This window comes from Neovison vison, chromosome 13 (genome assembly GCF_020171115.1).
Source record: "Neovison vison isolate M4711 chromosome 13, ASM_NN_V1, whole genome shotgun sequence".
Classification (NCBI taxonomy): Eukaryota; Metazoa; Chordata; class Mammalia; order Carnivora; family Mustelidae; genus Neogale; species Neogale vison.
This window is the reverse complement of record NC_058103.1, coordinates 3,528,191-3,546,603: the sequence shown is the minus strand read 5'-3', so window position 1 is coordinate 3,546,603 and position 18,413 is coordinate 3,528,191. Positions and strand designations below refer to the sequence as shown.

General features: G+C 49.1%; 1 protein-coding gene across 3 annotated transcripts in view; it reads left to right on the top strand.

The window, feature by feature from the left end:
• The window catches only part of TECPR2 (tectonin beta-propeller repeat containing 2), a 98,701-nt gene that overhangs the window by 64,923 nt on the left and 15,365 nt on the right, over positions 1-18,413 (top strand). For 2 of the 3 annotated variants that reach the window (XM_044231441.1, XM_044231443.1), the window contains exon 17: positions 5,719-5,867. In XM_044231441.1, the coding sequence (XP_044087376.1) occupies positions 5,719-5,867 (149 nt within the window). Of the gene's footprint in view, positions 1-5,718; positions 5,868-10,670; positions 10,859-18,413 lie in introns of those variants that run through there. The other variant, XM_044231444.1, reaches the window with a different exon arrangement.

The following is an 18,413-nucleotide window of genomic DNA, read 5'->3' as shown; positions in this document are numbered from 1 at the left end:
GGGTCAACATGAGCTTCTTGGGCAGGTATCCCATGCGGGGTCCCTGTCGAGCCCACACGAGCTGCATCGCTCCCCAAGCCGGCGGGGGCCAACTAACCAACCACGTGCCTGGTGGGGTGATGGTGGGAAGCACAGTCGTAAATGGTTCATTTATCTGGGTCGCTCGCAGACACTGAAATGATAGAGAAAGAATCCTTTCACCATTTTCTAAACATAGGAAGATGCAGCATGTCCTGAGTTGGTGGGGTTCTCGTCGGGCAGAGGAGGTGGACGGGGTGAGGTGGGAAAGTGCCAGCCTCCCGCTGTGCTGGGGGGGCGGGCAGGAAAAGGCAGGCGAGGACCTCTGGGTGTTGCGTTACTGAGCGCTCTCCAAGGATGGTCTTTGTGGCCCGTGGGGCAAACCAGTGAATCTGGTGCTTTAGTAAATTATTATTTAAATGAGGGGATGAAGATTTTAAGTTCAGCTGTGTGCTCGCTGCCCGGACCCCCACGTGGGAGCGCCCTTGGGGGGCTGGCATAAGGCAGCAGGCATCGAACAGTGAGTGGAGAGGGTAGTGACGGAGGTCTCGTTCATGCTGCCATGCGTTCCTCATCTGGGGTTAACTGAGATGCTTCGTTGTTCTTTAGAAATTGGCCGTGGGGGTGCTCACGGCACCGAAAGGAAGCGTGGCCTTTCAGGGCTATGACTGCTGGTGAGCGTTTGTTCAGTAAGAGACTTCTCTTTCCCAGATGTCCTCGTCCTGACATCACCCTTCTCCCACCAAACTCTTCCGGAAAGGGCAGAATCCCCGGTGGCTGTTTGAGGCCGGCGCCTCGGTGGTGTGTCTTCCATCTGCCCCAGGGGTCTCCGAGGCTCTTATCCTTGCTGCCCTCTCGCCACGGCCGTCGTGTGCCCCCCTCCCTGCCACGGTTGCCAGAGCTGTCTTCCTAAGACCGCTGGGGGGGTGCAAACCCTCATCACAAGAGAGCGCCATGGTGCGCCCGCTTTGGGGAGGCCCCCGAGGCCATCACAGCCTGGCCCAGTCGTCTTTGCCGGGCCCTGAGCTATGGGCCGCCAGCCCCCAGCCTTGGCTCTTCCCTGAGCGCCAGGCCCCCTTGTGCCTGGTGCACGCTGGTTTTGCCACGGCCTAGAGTGGGTTCACCGCTCTCTGTCCTTCCCCCGGCTCTTCTTCCTTCAGGCCTCTGCCAAGACTGTCCCCACCCCACCCCGGCTTCCTTCAGTCCGAGTCAACTCAGGGCCCTTGCCCCCCACATGCCAAGAGCCCTGCGCCTACTCTGTCACAGCCTTTTCAGGCTGACCCCATGCAATGCCTGCACACAGGGGGAGGTCCACGTCCATGCCCAGAGGGAAAGTAGACCATCAGGGAAAGTGGTTATTACTGGTAGCTCCTATTTCTAAGTAATTCCAGGACATGAGGGTTTTTGGTTTTGGTTTGGTTTTGGTTTGTTTGTTTTAAGGATTTTATTTGTCAGAGAGAGAGAGGAAAAAAAAGAGAGAAAGCTCAAGCAGGGGGCGCAGCAGGCAGAAGGAGAAGCAGGTTCCCCCCAACCAAGGAGCCCGACACGGGATTTAATCCCAGGACCCTGGGATCATGACCTGAGCCAAAGTCAGCCACGTAACCAACTGAGCCATACAGGCCCCCTGGGATATGAGTTTTGATCCTGTCTTTGGCCTTGATACTGATAATCACTAATAAAATTGCCTAACAGGCAGGTACAGGAGCCATAATTGGTTAGTCCACCTCCAAGTTGCCACCATCTTGTTCAGGGATGTGATTTCTCTGTGCTGTTCTCTGCAGTCCTGGCCTCCTCTTCACAAGGATCCCGACCCCCACCGACATGAAACATGAAAGCCTGTCTTCCTGGTGCTGACAGTGGGGTGGGGAGTGTGGCCCACCTCATGCCGGACATGCCAGGTTCTTGTAACGTCTGGAATGTCACCAGCTTTTACATTGCAAGCAGAAATTTCAGTTTTAGGGCATCTGGGTGGCCCAGTCAGTTAAGCTCAGGTTGTGATCTCCAGGTCCTGGGATCCAGCCGCGAATCGGGCTTCCTGCAGGGAGCCTGCTTCTCCCTCTCCCTCTGCCCCTCCCCACCACTCATTCTCTCTCTCTCGAAAATAAATAAATAAATAAAAATTTTTAAAAAGAAAGAAAAGAAATTTCAGTTTCAGGGATGACTTTTGCAAAGTATCAAATTATGAATGTGATTTCCACCTTTCATTTCCTGCTTAATACCTAACATCGCTCTTTTCTGCCCCTATTCAAATAAGCAAGTCAGTTGCTGCTTTGAGATTAATTTAAGAGAATTCTTAAATGTCTGGCTACTAAACCCAGCTTTAGAGATTGAATATAGAATTTTGTGATCTATTGCAGTCCTAGTTTTTGGAAGAAAATTTGCATCATTTAGCAGGTATTTAAGATGCTGATAACATTTTATTTCCCAGTATACATAAATATGCATTCTGTCAGATGTTGGAATGCTTAGCAAACTAGTGCAATTTGTAATTTAATTTATCTGGTCACAGCATTTAATGAGGAAATATTTAGCATCAGTTTTTGCCTTCAGGTAACAAATAGAATTATATTAGGCAGTAATTTATGCAGAAAAGTGTTTTATAAATAGTAAAACACCAAATAAATGTTATTTGTTGTCCTAAAATATATGTTGAAAAGTAATCCAAAAGGGAAAATGTCTCCTCTGTTGTATAAAGTAATTAAAACTTTTTTTTTTAAATAGAAAAAACATCAGGGAAAGGCAAGAAAATTGTAGTGTGTCCGTGTTCATCAGGCTGGTAGCATAGTAACAGTCCGGAAATATAATGTTGCTTCTCTGCTGCCATGAACTTAGTTCTGACCTTTGGCTGCAGTCTCCTAGGACTGTGTCCCTTGGGTGGCAGCTTGCTGGTCCTGTGGCGGAGCTCCGTGGCTTCCCTGTGCTGGTCACCACAGCGGGGACAGCTGACAGGCCCCTTGCCAGCTCCCTTATGCCTCAGTTCACGAGTGGCAGGCAGATCGCTTCTGCCCACAGCCATCATCCAGACTGGAGACGGGGCCCACCTAACTCGCAGGGACCGCAGGACGGCGTGGAGCGTTTGGGGAGGGCAGGAGTCTCTGGTTCTGTCCTGACCATCGCAGCAGAGCAGTGTCTGGAGAGCTCTGTGTTCAGGCGGCCCCGGGGGCCCTCTGTGAGCTGGAAACCGCCGCCTGCAGTTACCCGTGTTCTTTGATCTGTCTCTTCAGTTCAGAATAAGCTGTTGTCTGTCCTGACATGTATGTTCCAGTCATCTTGACTTTTGTCCTGAAAGGGAATTTCTGTAATACGAACGCGTGTTCTGGTGGCGGTGGTGTTAGTCACTGCTGACCGGGCTGCGGGCCCCGTGTGTCTTTGTCACCACGTAGCTGTTCTCACCGTCCGCTCTAGTAGGGCAGATTGAAGACTCCAGCATAAAATTAATTTTCATTAAACATTTTAAAATCAGTATTTGTTTCTCAGCTATTTCTGTAATTTGCTGCTGAAGGTACTGTATTTTGATCGGTACTCGTCTTCCACTGTGGAATGTCCGAGCTCTGGGAAGTCTGCTCGAACTCCCTGCTAAGATATTCTGTAATAGAGTAAGGAAGGAAAAACCACAGTCAACTTCAGTGTGTGCACAAAGGAATACCGAGAATGGTTTGTGTCGTGGTCAGTTAATGCTTTCCAGCTGGTGTCCTAACTGAAGGCACCTGGCGAGATCGTCACGTAGCAGGATCCGTGCCTGGGCTTCAGGGCAGATCCGTGGGCTGCTGTCCGCTCCCAGTGACAACTGGCCGACAGGAGCGCGGCCATGGGACGTAGCTGTGCCAACCTCTCCCCCGCTTTAAAGTCAGAATGGCCCATCCCAATTACAGACTCAGCAAAAAACAGTCAAGAAAATGAAAAGGCAAGCCACGGACTGAGAGAAAAGAGGCACAAAGTGAATCTCACTAAAGACTTGTATCCAGAATACGCAAAGAAAGCCTCAAACCCAGTCACCAAAAGATAGACCATTCGATTTGAAAAATGGGCAAAAGACTTGATTAAGCACTTCACAAAAGAAGATAAGATAAGCACGTTATGCCCCATAAGCACATTACAAGATTCTCAGCATCATTAGTTACCAGGGAAAGGCAAGTTAAGACCATGACACGATACCTCCTCGCACTGGCTGGAATGGGCGGCGTGCCAAAGACGGCAAGACCAGGAGCTGGTGAGGGTGTGGGCCGCGCGGGCGCGCACAGCCAGTGGGCGAGCAGAATGGCACGTGTGCACCCCTCCCTGCCCCACGGCCCTGCACATCCACTCCTAGATACCACTCCGGCAAAACAACACACACTCACAAGTCTGTACAGGAACGACTGTCGCAGGGAGCAGACGCGGCGCCGATGTCGCTCGCCGAGGGCTGGTAGGGTGCCGCGCTGGCGGGCCGTGGGGGGTGCTCACAACACAAAGAAGCGGCACTGGGGACGGATCCTGCACGCCGTCCACGACTGACCGAAGCCACGAGAGCGCACCCGTGGTGGTCTCTGCGGACCCCTAGACCAGACTGAACTAACCCCTGGCGGTAGAAATCAGAAGGGTGGCGGGTGCCTCAGAACCGAGGGGATTGACTAGAGGCTCCAAGGGAACTTCCCGGGGCGATGAAAGTGTTCTGTAACTTGACAGGACGTGTGTTCCCTGGGTCTGTTCACATGTCAAAACTGACTGGGCTGAACATCCGATCCGCGCACGCGCTGGCGTCCCAGAGGCCACATGGCCGGTGTGGGGGAGTCGGGCTGGCCTGACTTCAGACCTTTGCCTCCTGGCTCAGCTGCGTCCTCACCCTGGGACCTTGGGCAGGTCTCTTCGTGTCTGAGTCCCGATGATGACCTTGTGTGTGACCTGAGATAATAGTCCCCGTGTGTCACTGTGGCGGGCCTCCAGGTGAGGCTGAGGCCGCGCCCCCCCCCCCACAGCAGTCGCTGGGTCACCACCTGCTGTGCCTCTTGCCAGGCAGACTGTTAACCAGGTGTAATTTCCCTTTAAAGCCTCCGCCCATTTCCTTTTCTCTTAAAACTGGTTTCAGGGGCGCCTGGGTAGCTAGCTCAGTGGGTTAAGCCTTGGCCTTCAGCTTGGGTCATGATCTCAGGGAGCCCCGCATTGGGTTTTCCGCTCAGTTGCTCAGTGGGGAGCCTGCTTCCTCCTCTCTCTCTGCCTGCCTCTCTGCCTACTTGTGATCTCTCTCTGTCAAATAAATAAAGTCTTAAAAAAAAAAAAATGGTTTCAGCTCCCAGGAGATGTGTGAACAGAAACATGGAGGTTCTAAGAGACTTAGCGACTATGAGTGAAATCTCCCCAGGATGAGGGTTTCCAATAAAGAGGAGTGCCCTTCCCGCAGATGCAGAATTTGCTGGTGGTCTGCGCGGACGTGTGGAAGCCACGGACGAGGCCCCCACACCTGCTAAGCCCGCACTCCTTGGCTCGGGGCCCAGTGCCCACAACATCCTGACGGCTTCACCCGTGGGGCAGGCGAGCCACCGCATGGTGCCGCATGTGGCGGGACAGCCGGAGGCCTCGCTGACCCTAGACAGCAGGAGCCACGGCAGAGGCAGCCTCACCCTCTTTCTTTGAAGGATAAAATCAAAGTCCATAGATTAAGTGAAGGATTCGTCATTTTACAAAAGTAGTTAGTGTGTGGCCTTTTCCTTTACTTGCCTACAGGAGCTGTAAAACTGACGAGCTTGGCGTGTGGCAATCAGCACATCTGGGCGTGTGACTCTAGGGGTGGCGTGTACTTCCGAGTGGGGACCCAGCCTCTCAACCCCAGTCTGATGCTTCCGGCCTGGATAATGATTGAGCCGCCAGTCCAGGTAAGCAAAACCGCGCAGACCACAGGCTGCTCCTCCGGAGACCGAGGCGGCCTCAGCGCAGTTCCTGGAAGCGGGGCCACACCCACTTGCGTAAGCAGGAGGGGGCAGAGGCAGGAGTCCCTGGAAGGGCAGCCCCCTGCGGGGGCTCACTCGTTGACATCCCAGTTGTGGAACTGCGAGCTGAACACCTCCTTAAAGGTGATCTGAGTCAGCACTTAAGAGACTTTTCCTCTCAAAAATAGTTTAACTTCTTACAAAACCAAAATCGTGTTTTAAAGAAATAAAATTGGGGGTACCTGGCTGGTTCAGTCGGTGGAGCGTATGACTCTTGATCTTGGGGTCGTGAGTTTAAGCCCCATGCTGGGCATAGAGCTTACTTAAAAATAAATAACTAAGTAAATAAAATTAAAATCAAACAGTACCCAAAAGTATAGCAAAGAAATTAAGAGTCACTTAAAATCTTGTTATGGAGACTGTCTATTATTAGCATTTTGTGAGTGCCTTTCCTGGTTGGTTGAAATTCTGTTTCCCAACCCCTCTACCCTGTCCCCTCCACAACCCCTGCCGTATTTCAGCTTACCATGTATCCTACATGTTTTTCTTCTTCTCTTGACTGTTCTACCACTCATATTAGAAGCACAAGCCTGATTTTAGGGCACTATTTAATTACTGTTTAGATCCTTTAAAGATCTAACGGGACTGGTCGCTATACTAGGTATATTTCTGTTAAAATTTATAATCAGGACCTTGTGATTTCATAAGAATTATCTGCTCCAACTCCTGCTAGTCCCTACTTTGTGACTTGGAAAAAACGAAGTTGCAGAGGTGCCTGGGTGGTTCAGTCCCTTAAGCATCTGCCTTCAGCTCAGGTGATCCCAGCATCCTGGGATCAAGTCCCTCATTGGGTTCCTTGCTTAGCAGGGAGCCTGCAAAAAAAAAAAAAAAAACAGAAAAAGAGTTCTAATTCACCTTTTTCATATTGTATAAATCAGGGGGCTTTATTCACAGAGTTGAGCAACAGTCAGTGTCCAGTTCCAGAACTTTCTCATCACCCCAAAATGAAAATCCATACTCATAAGTAGTTAACTCCTTTTCTCCTGGAACCTCCCCATTCCCTCAGCCATAAATCGCCCCTCTGTGGCTATGCCTTTGCCTGTTCCTGGATTTGTCTATTTTCTCTACATAGAATCATACCATATGTGGCTACCTTTGCTGTCTTTCATTTAGCGTCATGGTGAGAAGTGCTGTGGCATGTGGTAGCGTGTGTGAGTACTTTGTTCCTTTTATAACAGAGGAATGCTCCATCCGTGGAGGGACATCGTGCTTACCCGTTCGTCAGGCGATGGACATTTGGGTTGTGCCCACGTGTGGGCCGCTGTGAATGTTCGCAGATGAGTATTTGTGTGGAGTTGTGTGTTCAGTTCTGTTGGGTAGAGACCTTTAAAGGGGATTGCAGGGTCAGATGGTGAATGTGTGTTTTAAATGTTTAAGGACCTGGGCGGCTGTCCGGCTCAGCTGATGGGGCATGTGACTCTGGATCTCCGGGTTGTGGATTTGAGCCCCAAGTTGAGTGTAGAGATTACTTAAAAATAAAATCAAACAAATAAATGAATGGTTTTCTGCACAGGCAGTGGCTGCATCATTTTATATCCCACCAGTAAAGTATGAGGGTTCTAGTTTCTCCACATCCTCACCAAAAACTTTACTTGCCCAATGTTTTTATTCTAGCCATGCTAATAGTTTTAAAAATGGTATCTTATGCATTTCCCGAATGATTAATGATGTTGAAGATCTTTCCGTGTGCTTTTGGTCATCCGTGTATCTTCTTGGGAGAACAATACATTCAGATCCTTTGCTTATTTTTCAACTGGATTATTTGTCTTTTAATTATTGAATTTTAAGAGTTCTTGGGTGCCTGGGTGGCTCAGTGGGTTAATAAGCTTCTGCCTTTGGCTCCGGTCATGATCTCAGAGTCCTGGGATCAAGCCCCACATGGGGTTCTCTGCTCAGCGGGGAGCCTGCTTCCCCCTTTTCTCTGCCTGCCTCCTCTCTGCCTACTTGTGATCTCTCTCTCTGTCAAATAAATAAATAAAATCTTTTTTTAAAAAAGTTTAAAAAACAAACAAAAAAAGGGTTCTTTAGGTATTCTAGATACTAGACCCTTATCAGATATGCACTTTACGTAAGACTTTGATGATGTATGTACAACTGTTGCCTACTCCAGGGTCATGAAGATTTGCACCTGTATTTTCTTATAGACATCTTATATCTCTGGGGGCACTGGGTGGCTCAGTCATTAAGGGTCTGCTTTTCAGCTCAGGTCAGGATCTCAGGGTCCTGGAATCGAGCCCCACATTGGTCTCCCTGCTCAGCAGAAAGCCTGCTTCTCCCTCTCCCACTCCCCCTGCTTGTGTTCCCTCTCTCACTGTTATCTCTCTGTCAAATAAATAAGTAAAATCTTTAAAAAAAAAAAGAAAAGAAAAGAAAAAAGTAGTCTTATATTTCCAGGCCTTATATTTATTTTTTTAAGATACTATTTATTTGAAAAAGAGGACGCAAGCAGGGGGGCAGGGAGAGTGGGAGAGGGAGAAACTGGGACTTGAACCCAGAACCCTGGGATCACGACCTGGGCTGAAGGCAGATGCTTAACTGACTGAGCCACCCAGGCGCCCTCTAGCCCTAATATTTAGGTATTTGATTTATTTTCGGTTAATTTTTGTATGTGGTATGAGATAGATGTCTAAATTCACTCTTTTACACATGGATATCCAATTATACCAGCACCATTTATTGAAAAGACTTACTTTTACCCATTACATTCTCTTGGAGGTCTGTCAAAATTAATGCATCATAAATTTTTTTAAAGCACCAAAAATTAAGGTTTTTCACTTTTGTTCCATTTCAGTGACCTGTGTATCTATCATTATGCCAGTACCCACATTGTCCTGATTATTTAGCTTTGTTGTAAATTTCAAAACCAGGAAGTGGTTTTCCTTTTTCAAGATTTTTTGGTTACTCTGGATCCTTTCCATATCCATATGAATTGTAGGATCAGTTTGTCAATTTCTTTTTTTTTTTATCTATTTATTTATTTGACAGACAGAGATCACAAATAGGCAGAGAGGCAGGCAGAGAGAGAGAGGCAGGCTTCCCACCGAGCAGAGAGCCCAATGCGGGGCTCGATCCCAGGACCCCGAGATCATGACCTGAGCCGAAGGCAGAGGCTCAACCCACTGAGCCACCCAGGTGCCCCCAGTTTGTCAATTTCTGCAAAAAGAAGTGCCCGCTGGGATTTTTATAGGAATTGTGTGAATCTGTAGATCACTTGGGGGAAATTTTGCCATTGTCATAGAATTAAATCCTCCAATCCATGAACATGAGCTTCTTTGCACTTACTCAGATCTTCTTTAATTTCCTCTAGCAGTTGTGTGGTTTTCAGAGTATGTGTCTTTTTTCTACCTTTGTTAAATGTACTTCTGGGTCATTTATTCTTTTTGATGCTATTGTGAATGGAATTGTCTTCTCAGTTCCATTTCGGTTTGTTCATTGCTAGGATAAGTTTCTATATATTGATCATGTATCTGGAAAACTGGGTAGACATTTCTTCTAATAACTTTCTTGTGGATTGCTTAGGATTTCTTCTGTACAAAATCATGTCATTTACAAATAGGGATAATTTTACTTCTTCCTTTCCTATCTGGATGCCTTTTAATTCTTTTTCTTGTTTACTTACCCTGGCTGGAGCCTCCTGTACGATGTTGAGAAGTGTCGAGAGCTCGTTTTGTTCCTGATCTTAGGAGGAAAACATCCTTTCTTTCACCATTAAATAATGATATTAGCTGCGCATTGTTGAGAGCTCATTTTGTTCCTGATCTTAGGAGGAAAACATCCTTTCTTTCACCATTAAATAATGATATTAGCTGCGCCTTTTTTATAGATGCCCTTTTCAGACTGAAGAAGCCCCCTTCTATTCCTAGTTTGTTGAATTTTTTTTTTCCACGAAAATACTTTGGATTATGTCAAGTGCTTTTTCTGCATCTACTGAGATGATCATGTGGGTTTTTTTCCTTTATTAATATGAAGTTTTGTAGGGATTGACTTTTGTATATTGAACCACCTTTGGTGTTTGGGGTAAATCCTGCTTGGCTATGCCGTGTAATCTTTTATATATACGTTGCTGGATTTGGTCTGCTGGTATTTTGTCACGGATTTCTGTGTCCACAAGGGAGATTGGTCTTTGATTTTCTTTTCTTGTCATGTGTTTGTCTGGTTTTGCTCTCAAGGTGATGCTGACCTCTTAGGATGAGTCGAGAAGTGTTTCTTCCTCCTGTTTTTTGGAAGAGTTTCTGAAAGATGGGTGTTAATTTTTCTTTAAGCATTTTTACAGCTCCTCAGTGTAAGCCTGGACTTTTCTTAGTGAGATGGGTATTGATTCCTGAATCAGTCTCTTCGCTTGTTCGGGTCCATTTAGAGTTTTCTGTTTCTTCTTGATTCGGTTTGAGTAGTTTGTCTTTCCAGTGATTTGTTCACTTCGTCGCCTTTACATAACTTATCAGTACCCACGTGTTCGTAGTATCCCCTTGTACTCCTTTTTTTTCTGTGAGGTTGATAGTTACGCTCCCTCTCTCATTTCTGATTTTAGTGGTTTGAGGCTTCTCTCTTTTTTCCTTAGTCAGTAGAGCTAAAAGTTGTCAATTTTATTGATCTTTTCAAAGAATGTCTTTTGGTTTTGTTGACTTTTCTCTGTTGTGTTTTCTATTCCTGAGTTCATCTGTTTTCACTGTAATCCTTGTTCTTCTACAGCTTGTTGTGCAGAGTTCTGCTTGCTAGTGGTGTTCCTCTGAGAGTTCCCAGCAGTGTTTGTCACATGATCACATGCTATAGAAGACGTAGAGTGACCAGAAAGGTGTGCAGAATCCCAGCACGGGGCCATGCGAAGATCGTGGGGGGCTGCTGAGGGCGAGAGCGAGGTCTGCAGGGCACGTGGTGGGAGACGCGGCCGGTGGTTGCCGGGGGGCGAGGGGTGGTCAGACAGCGAATGCTACCAGTGGTGGGCTCCAGCCAGCCTTACCTCTCCTGGGGCCCTCTCTGCGGCCATGGGCCGCTCGGGTTACATCAGAGACTCTGTGGACCTGCAAACTGCTCTTGTTTTCTCTGTTTAGATTCTAGAATAGCCTCTAGGAAGTGGAGCTCAAATTGGGGAGAGAAAGCCTTACTTGGAGAGCTCCATGGACTGTAGCAATCAACAGCTTTGCCCAGGACAATGGCCAGGAGAGCACATTCATATGAAAGGGCCTCAGCTGTGCTCCGGATCTAGTGACGATTGCTAGATGGGCCGTGAAACACGATCTGTTCCAGGAGTCCCCTGACTGGAGCCACGTTTTATGACTCAGTTAGCTTTTAGTGCACTGGAGAAGACATTCACTTTCTGTGGACTTTGAAGATTCAAAATGCTTTTCAAATTGGTTCCTGTGGGGAAAAAAAACAGGCTCTGCATTTGCCCAGGCTTTTATACCGTGCTTTTTCCGCCCTGAGCTGCCGTAGTCCTGAATTTACCGCAGGACATAGGAATCAGGAGTGGCTCTCCCCACTTGGCAGAGGAAGCACGTGACTTGGGACAAACGAGTGACCGGGCGGAAGCACCACTCTCGTGAGTGACCAAGCTGAGACCCGGCGCCGGGCCTGCTGTGCTCTGCCAGTCGGCGAGGCCTGCGTCTCCGCAGCGGCTGGCACCCACCGCACAGCTGCAGAGGGCCTGACGAGAGGAGTGTGGCAGTGGGGAACTGCCGCTTCCCCTGGACGGTGTAGAAGGTCAGGGCCATGTGGTTGGATCCGAGCATTAGAGTTTAATGCAGTCATGATCGACCTTGCCCCACTTCATCTTACTCGTTCTTCCGTGTGGGCTCTTGGCCAGCGTGTGGAATGCGTTCGCCGTGGACTCGGAGGGAGGCGGGTCGCAGGTGCCGACAGGCACAGTGGGTGAAGCGCCAGAAACCCGTCTTAGCTAGCAGTGCCGACTCGATTTCTGTTTCTTTTCTCATCACCGGGGAAAACCTCCCCCCGGAGTAGTTTTGGGGTGAAGTTTTCACGAAGTACTCAAAACAAATGACTCAGTTTTCAGACTTCCTAACATATGGAAGGATTTGGAGAAAATATTTATAGTGTGTTTAGGATTTTTTTTTCTTTATTGGCATTTTTGCTTTAGTGAGAGAATGTTCTGTCCACATTAGAGGGTAGTGCAAGAGCAAAGTCAGTTGGCGATGTGACATCTCGCCTGACTGTGGGTACCGAGGGCCCCAGGACAAGATGAGGAGCGTCCGGCTTTGGCCTACCTCTTCTTTCGCCGTCCACTCGCTGCCCTCCACCTCCTGGTCCCCTCTCGGGACTCCTGAGCAGACTCTGCTCTTTGCTGAACCTGGCGCGGCACCTCACTTAGAGGGAGGCTGCAGCCCACCCTTCCTGCGTGGGCCACTTATCCATTCTCTGAGGCTCATCTACTCTGCCTGCGCTATGGCTATGTCTGGCAAATGGTCCAACTAATATTTAAAAGATCATTTAAATTCAGTTGCTTTAGGTATTTTTAGTTATATGAACAACAAAACAAGGAAATAACCTCCGTGGGAGTGCCGTGCTCCAGACCTGCCGGTAGGGATCTGTCGCGTGATGTGACTTTACGCATGAGATCTTTGGAAGAGTTCACACCTAACCACAGGAGAACTGTTGCCCGACAAGGGCTCACATTAAGAGGAGACCCCCCCCCACCTGAACTGGGCCGCCCATCGATTCCTCAAGATGAACGTCACGTCACTGCAGGACAGCAGAGCAGAGAGCAGGCCGAGGAGGTTTCCCTCTCCTTACCCCCAGTCGGAGGCACGGCTGAGCACCCCCGATGACTCATACCCTCTGGTGGCACCCACGAACCTGGCATAGGTCACTCTCAACAGGGGACAGAAGGTGGAAGGAGGGGGCACTCACAACCCAAAGCCAAGTTCTGTGGGTACAGCTAAGAATTTGGGGGGTATTCTGATGGATGACTAGTGGTCTGTCCTGAAATACAAATGCTTGTAGGCCCTCGGCTGAGGAAACCAGGTCCCTACTGCCTCACTGGGGAGGCCATGCGTTAGATCCCTCTCTTGCAAAGGCATGACGCTGTACAGCAAGTCAGCCTCGTGCCTCACTGGACTTTCCCCAGCACAGCTCGTCCTCCTGGGGTGGCGGGAGGGGTTGTTCTCTGGGACGGGGACCCTGAGCTTCACACGCCAGAGCAGCAGACGGAATCCCATTTGACAGTCCTGGCTTTGAAGAAGAGAAAGAAAAAGACTTTGCTAGTTAAATGTTTAGCGGCTAGGAGGTCTCTGCCCTGGAGGAGGGATGTTACAGGGATTTGCCCGGAAGGAGCCGAGTTAAGCTGTGAAGTGTTCATTCAGGGAAATCCCCAAAACTCGTCCGTATGACTCCACAGAGGACTTTCTGTTCCCCTGGAGAAACAGCACATTGTGGAGTAAAAACATCAGTTACAAAACATGTTCAGTGATTCTGTTTTCATTGAAAAAAATGATGTATACACTGAAAACTCCGTATCCACAGCAGGTGATAATGGGTGTGTCCAGGTGGTGCTGTTGTGGCTGATTTTTTTCTTCCTTTTGTTTACTGCTGTTTTCCAAAAATCTGGCAGTGAACTTACATTGCTTATGGAATAAGTAGTTCGTGACTCTGAATGATCTGAATAAGACTCAGTCTTAGGGAATAATCAAATATGTTCTCAAAGCTGTTTGTTGCCAGGCTGTTGGTAGCAGGGTGAACTTGACTCTTCTGCTGGTGCCATGAGGCTGTGTGTGGTGAGGGAAGCAGGGGCAGCACCCGCCCTGGCGGGAGGGGGGTTCTGCTTAGCACATCAGTGCGGTGGCCGTGGTTATAAATAATTAAGGATGTACTCTGAAAAGCCATTTAAAATTGTGTCCTGGCCAGGGGTGCCTGGTTGCTGCAATTGGTTGAGCACCTGACTCTTGATTTCGGCTCAGGTCATAATCGCAGGGTTGTGCGATCGAACCCTGCATCCAGCTCTGCATTCAGTGGGGTGTCTGCTTGGGATTTTCTCCCTCTCTCCCTCCTGCTCTGTCTCCCTCCCTCTCTCTCTCACTCTCTCTCTCTTTCAAATAGTAAATAAATAAAATCCTTTCTTAAAAAAGAAAGGATTTTATTTATTTATTTATTTATTTATTTTTATTTTTTATTTTATTTATTTATTTGCCAGAGAGAGAGAGAGCAAGCAGGCAGAGTGGCATGGCAGGCAGAGGCAGAGGGAGAAGCAGGCTCCCTGCCGAGCAAGGAATCCAATGTGGGACTCGATCCCAGGATCCCAGGATCACGACCTAAACTGAAGGCAGTGCCTTAACCAACTGAGCCACCCAGGCGCCCCAGTAAATAAATAAATCTTTTTTTAAAAAATCATGTCCTACTGAGTATTGGTAAAGAGAATTGTTCCCAGTGGAGTGGTGGCCCTAGCGGCTTTGGAGCTGGCCTTTGCCACCTAGCAGAGGTGACAGCAGGCCCACAACTACTACAGTTTGTGAGGCTTCCGTATCGTTCCAGTTATAGGAAATTCTAGAGCAGGTCAAACTGAACGGATCTTGGTGGCGGAAATCAGAACCATGGTTGCCTGGGGGGACACGGGCGGGGAGGGGGGTGATTGGCAGGGGCTTGAGGCTGCTTACCCGGGGGATGACCATTGCCGACACTCAGGGACTGGTGTGCCTGGTGTCCGTACACTTACTGCGTGTAGCCTCCATCTCAAGAGAGAACTGTGAACTGATATTTACTGTAGTTGATGATTTGCATGTTGAAGGTTTTGGGAGAAACTCTGCTGATGTCTGCAACTCTCCTTGAGGCCCCTTCAAGAAGCAGGTCGGACTCAGTGGACAGACGGACGGGCGGGTCCATGAGTAGGCATGCGTGGGGGGGGCATGGTTGGTAGTGAGTGTACGGGTGTTTCCATAGAATTCTCTCAGGTCTTTTGTATGTTCCAAATTGTCATAATGAAGCTTGGGTGAGGGCAGGTGGGTATTCCGTAATGTGTGTAAAGTCACAGGCGGAAATGTTAATTCACCTCCTTAACTTTCCAGCAGAGTCAGGAGAACAAAAAAGCCTAAAATATTCCCTCAAAAATACTTTCCGTCTGTGTGGAGGAAATACTTGCCTCTAAGAGTGGGGACACAGGGGACCCAATTGATCTGGGCACAGTGATGAGTAATGCTGCCTCCCTCTGCCATCCCCCTTTTGTCCCAGGCTCTCTCGGTGTCCTCCCACATGTGTGCTCACGTTGCCTAGCACGTGCTCTGAGGTCTGTGAACGCTGCGTGAGCTCTAGAACGTTGTCTTCCAAATGCCCTTCTTCTAGGGAGCTTCTTCATAGGTAGCCCTCTCTTAAGTTAAAATACATGACGCACAGACAAAATACCTTGCACAATCCATGTACACAGGAGGTATCGTCGCTCGAACATGAAATCTGAAGCTTTCGGCCAGTCAGATAAACTTATGCTTCCAGCCAGTACAGAGTAACAGGAACCAGATTTACCCTCCTGCCTGAAGTAGCTAAAATCCGGACAGATTGCGTGAAACCGTGGTTTTCAAGACTTTGGATGTCCAACAACGACCCCCTGGGAAATAGAAAACAAATGAGGTGAACCCTATGGTTGTCAGACTGTTGCAGTGGGAGGGGGACCCTAGGTAGGGGCTGGCCGAGCCCAGCCTACTCCTTGAGTTGAGGACATAGCACTGGGACCGTGGGAAGTGCAGGCCGCAGGACCTTGGGCGGAGACTGCAGAGCTGCAGAGGCCCCCAGGGCTTCAGCCCAGGAACTGACCAGGGCCAGAGAACCACCTGGCAGCGGTAGAAGGAGCATGCCTGGGAGCCCAGGCAGAGCCAGGGGTGGTTGCTGATCTCACCGTCCAGAGGAGGAAGCCTACGTCCTAACCATCCGGGATTGGGTCACTCAGGAGCATTTGGCTTCGGTGATGAGGCAAAAATCAGCCCCACGGTCAGTGCACCTCTAATACTGGTGACCAGAGCTTGAAATAAGCAAGAGCTGGAAGGATCAAACTATTTCTGAGTAACTTAGTGGCATCCTAGAACAAAACTCAAGAATATTTATAAATTCTGAAAATACCCAGTACCGACAAGATAAAATTCACATTGTCTTTTTTTCTTTTTTTAAAGATTGTGTTTATTTAAGAGAGAGAGAGAGAGAGAATGAGAGGAGAGAGATCAGCGGGAGAAGCAGATGAGCAGGGAGCCCGATGTGGGACTCGATCCCGGGACTCCAGGATCATGACCTGAGCCTCAGGCAGTTGCTTAACCAACTGAGCCACCCAGGCACCCAAATTCACATTGTCTTACATCTCATCAGGACTCTTCAGGCAAACAGAGAAACAGAAAAATATCCCCTACAGCGAGAGGAGGGAAATCCATCAACAGAAAATGACCCAGAAATGACCCAAATGATAAAACCCATAGGGTATTAAAACAGTTGTTATAACTTTACCTTTTCGTTCTAGATACTGGGGGAAAGACTGCATACATTAATAGGAAACCGGGGTATATAAAAAAGACCTAGATCACACTTCCAGGGATAAAAATTAAAATGTCTGAAATGGAAAATCCTCTACGAGACTGATGACTATGTAGACATTTCAGGAGTAAAGGTCAGGGAACTCAAAGATGCAGCAGTGAAGCCATTCAGACTAGAACAGAAAACAAAAAAAAAAGGCTGGAAGAAGCGGAGAGCAGCAGTTGGCAGGGGTAACCTCACAAGGCCTAGTTCACATGCAGCCCTCCCGAGGAGGGGGAGGAGCGGGGTGACTTGCAGAAATACTGCCAAAAGGTTTCCAAATTTGATGCAATAATTATGTTGAGTGAAGAAGCGAGACAGAAAGGCATACGTACTGTGTGATCAAGTTATAGAAAGTGTGAGAATGCTCGCTGGTGTGTGTTACAGAGAGCAGTGGTTGCCGACGGATCGGTGGGCGGGTGGGTTTATAGCGAGCGGCACAGGGATGATGTCTTGAGTCCGTATGTATGTCAAAACCTAACGAGTCGCACACGTCGGATGTGTACATCTTGTGTATGTCAGCTGCACCTCTGTGAGCTGGTGAGAACCCGGATCAAGCAGTGAACAGATGTCAGGGAGGAGGACCGCCCGCACTACGTCGTGCTGGGGGGTGCAGAGGGAACAGAAATGCACGAAGCTGCCTCCAGACGGGAGATAAGGGATCACTGACTCGAAGAAGAGGGTACGGTACGTTATGATGACAACCACGAAAAACACACTGATCGCCCCCAGTGGCCAGCCCTGGCTTCTGTGGGCCGCATAATATCTGAACTGGACCCTGTAGACACGGGCATTTCCAGTGACCAGCAAGCCACGGGTTTGGCCTGGTGTTTCTGAGTAGGGAAAAGTGCTGCCCCTTTGGACAGGACAGTCGGTGGCTGGGGACCATCCTGAGCACTGGCAGGCCTCAGTCGCCTGTGCCTTTCGGCACTAAATAGTATAGCCCCCAAATGAGAACTGGGACTGTAGGGTGCGGAGAACGTATTGCATGAAGGAAAGACTCGAGGTGTCCTTTGACCCACATCGGCGCAGAAGCTGAATGAGGAAGGTTTGCAGGGAGCCTGGAAATTCTCTGGCCTGGTTCCATGGGTCGTTTGCACATCTGAGAGACAAAGCTGAGTTGGAATGGAAGTGGGAACCCTGAGGTAGAACGCTTTTGCATGAAGAAAGCCGACCCTTGCTGGAATCCAGCCTTCTCTCGGGTACTGGACCAGCCCCCCTGTGTGAGCCTGCTGACCCTGTGGGTGTCCCCGCTCAGGTCCTGTGGAGCCAGCGGGGCCCGAGTCCATGGTGTTGCAGGAGGCTGCCCTCCCAGCTGGTCTGCACACACATGCGTGCACAGACCCGGCGGGACGCGGGTGCGCAGTCTCCTGCCCGGCCACCTGCAGTGGCCTTCGCTCTTGGCGCTAGGGTGCGTTGCTCTGGGAAGCTGTGGCCTCCAGCCGGGAATGTCTCCACCAGAGGCAGAGCCTATTACTTGGCATCAGAAGAACCTGAACTAATACTTCTCTTTTTCCATGAGACCAAGAGACCTTGGGAAAGTTGCCCAAACTCTCTGGCCCTTCATTTCCTGACCAGTAGAGTGGAGAATCAGAGCCACGTGAGGCCCACCCGAGGCATGTTTTCAGAGGTCCTGGCATAGGTCCCTCTCCTGGAGATAAGCTTAGCAGGCTGCAGCGGGCTCCACGGTGCCTCTGTTGGCTAGTTTTAGTCCAGGTCACCCTCATCAGGATGGAGGTTAACATATCACCTAGAAGAAGCTCCAGGAAACAGGCCTCCCCACCTGTTTCCCCCTCCCTGGAAAGCTCCTTCCCTTTAACTTTCTATCCGTGAATGACCGCTTAGGGAGCAATATCTCATTCCTTCTAGCTCTAAGTGTTTTCATTTGAGGTCCTCTCTATCCTGGATCCCAGTCTTCCTCTTCCTTTCTTTTGGTGAGCT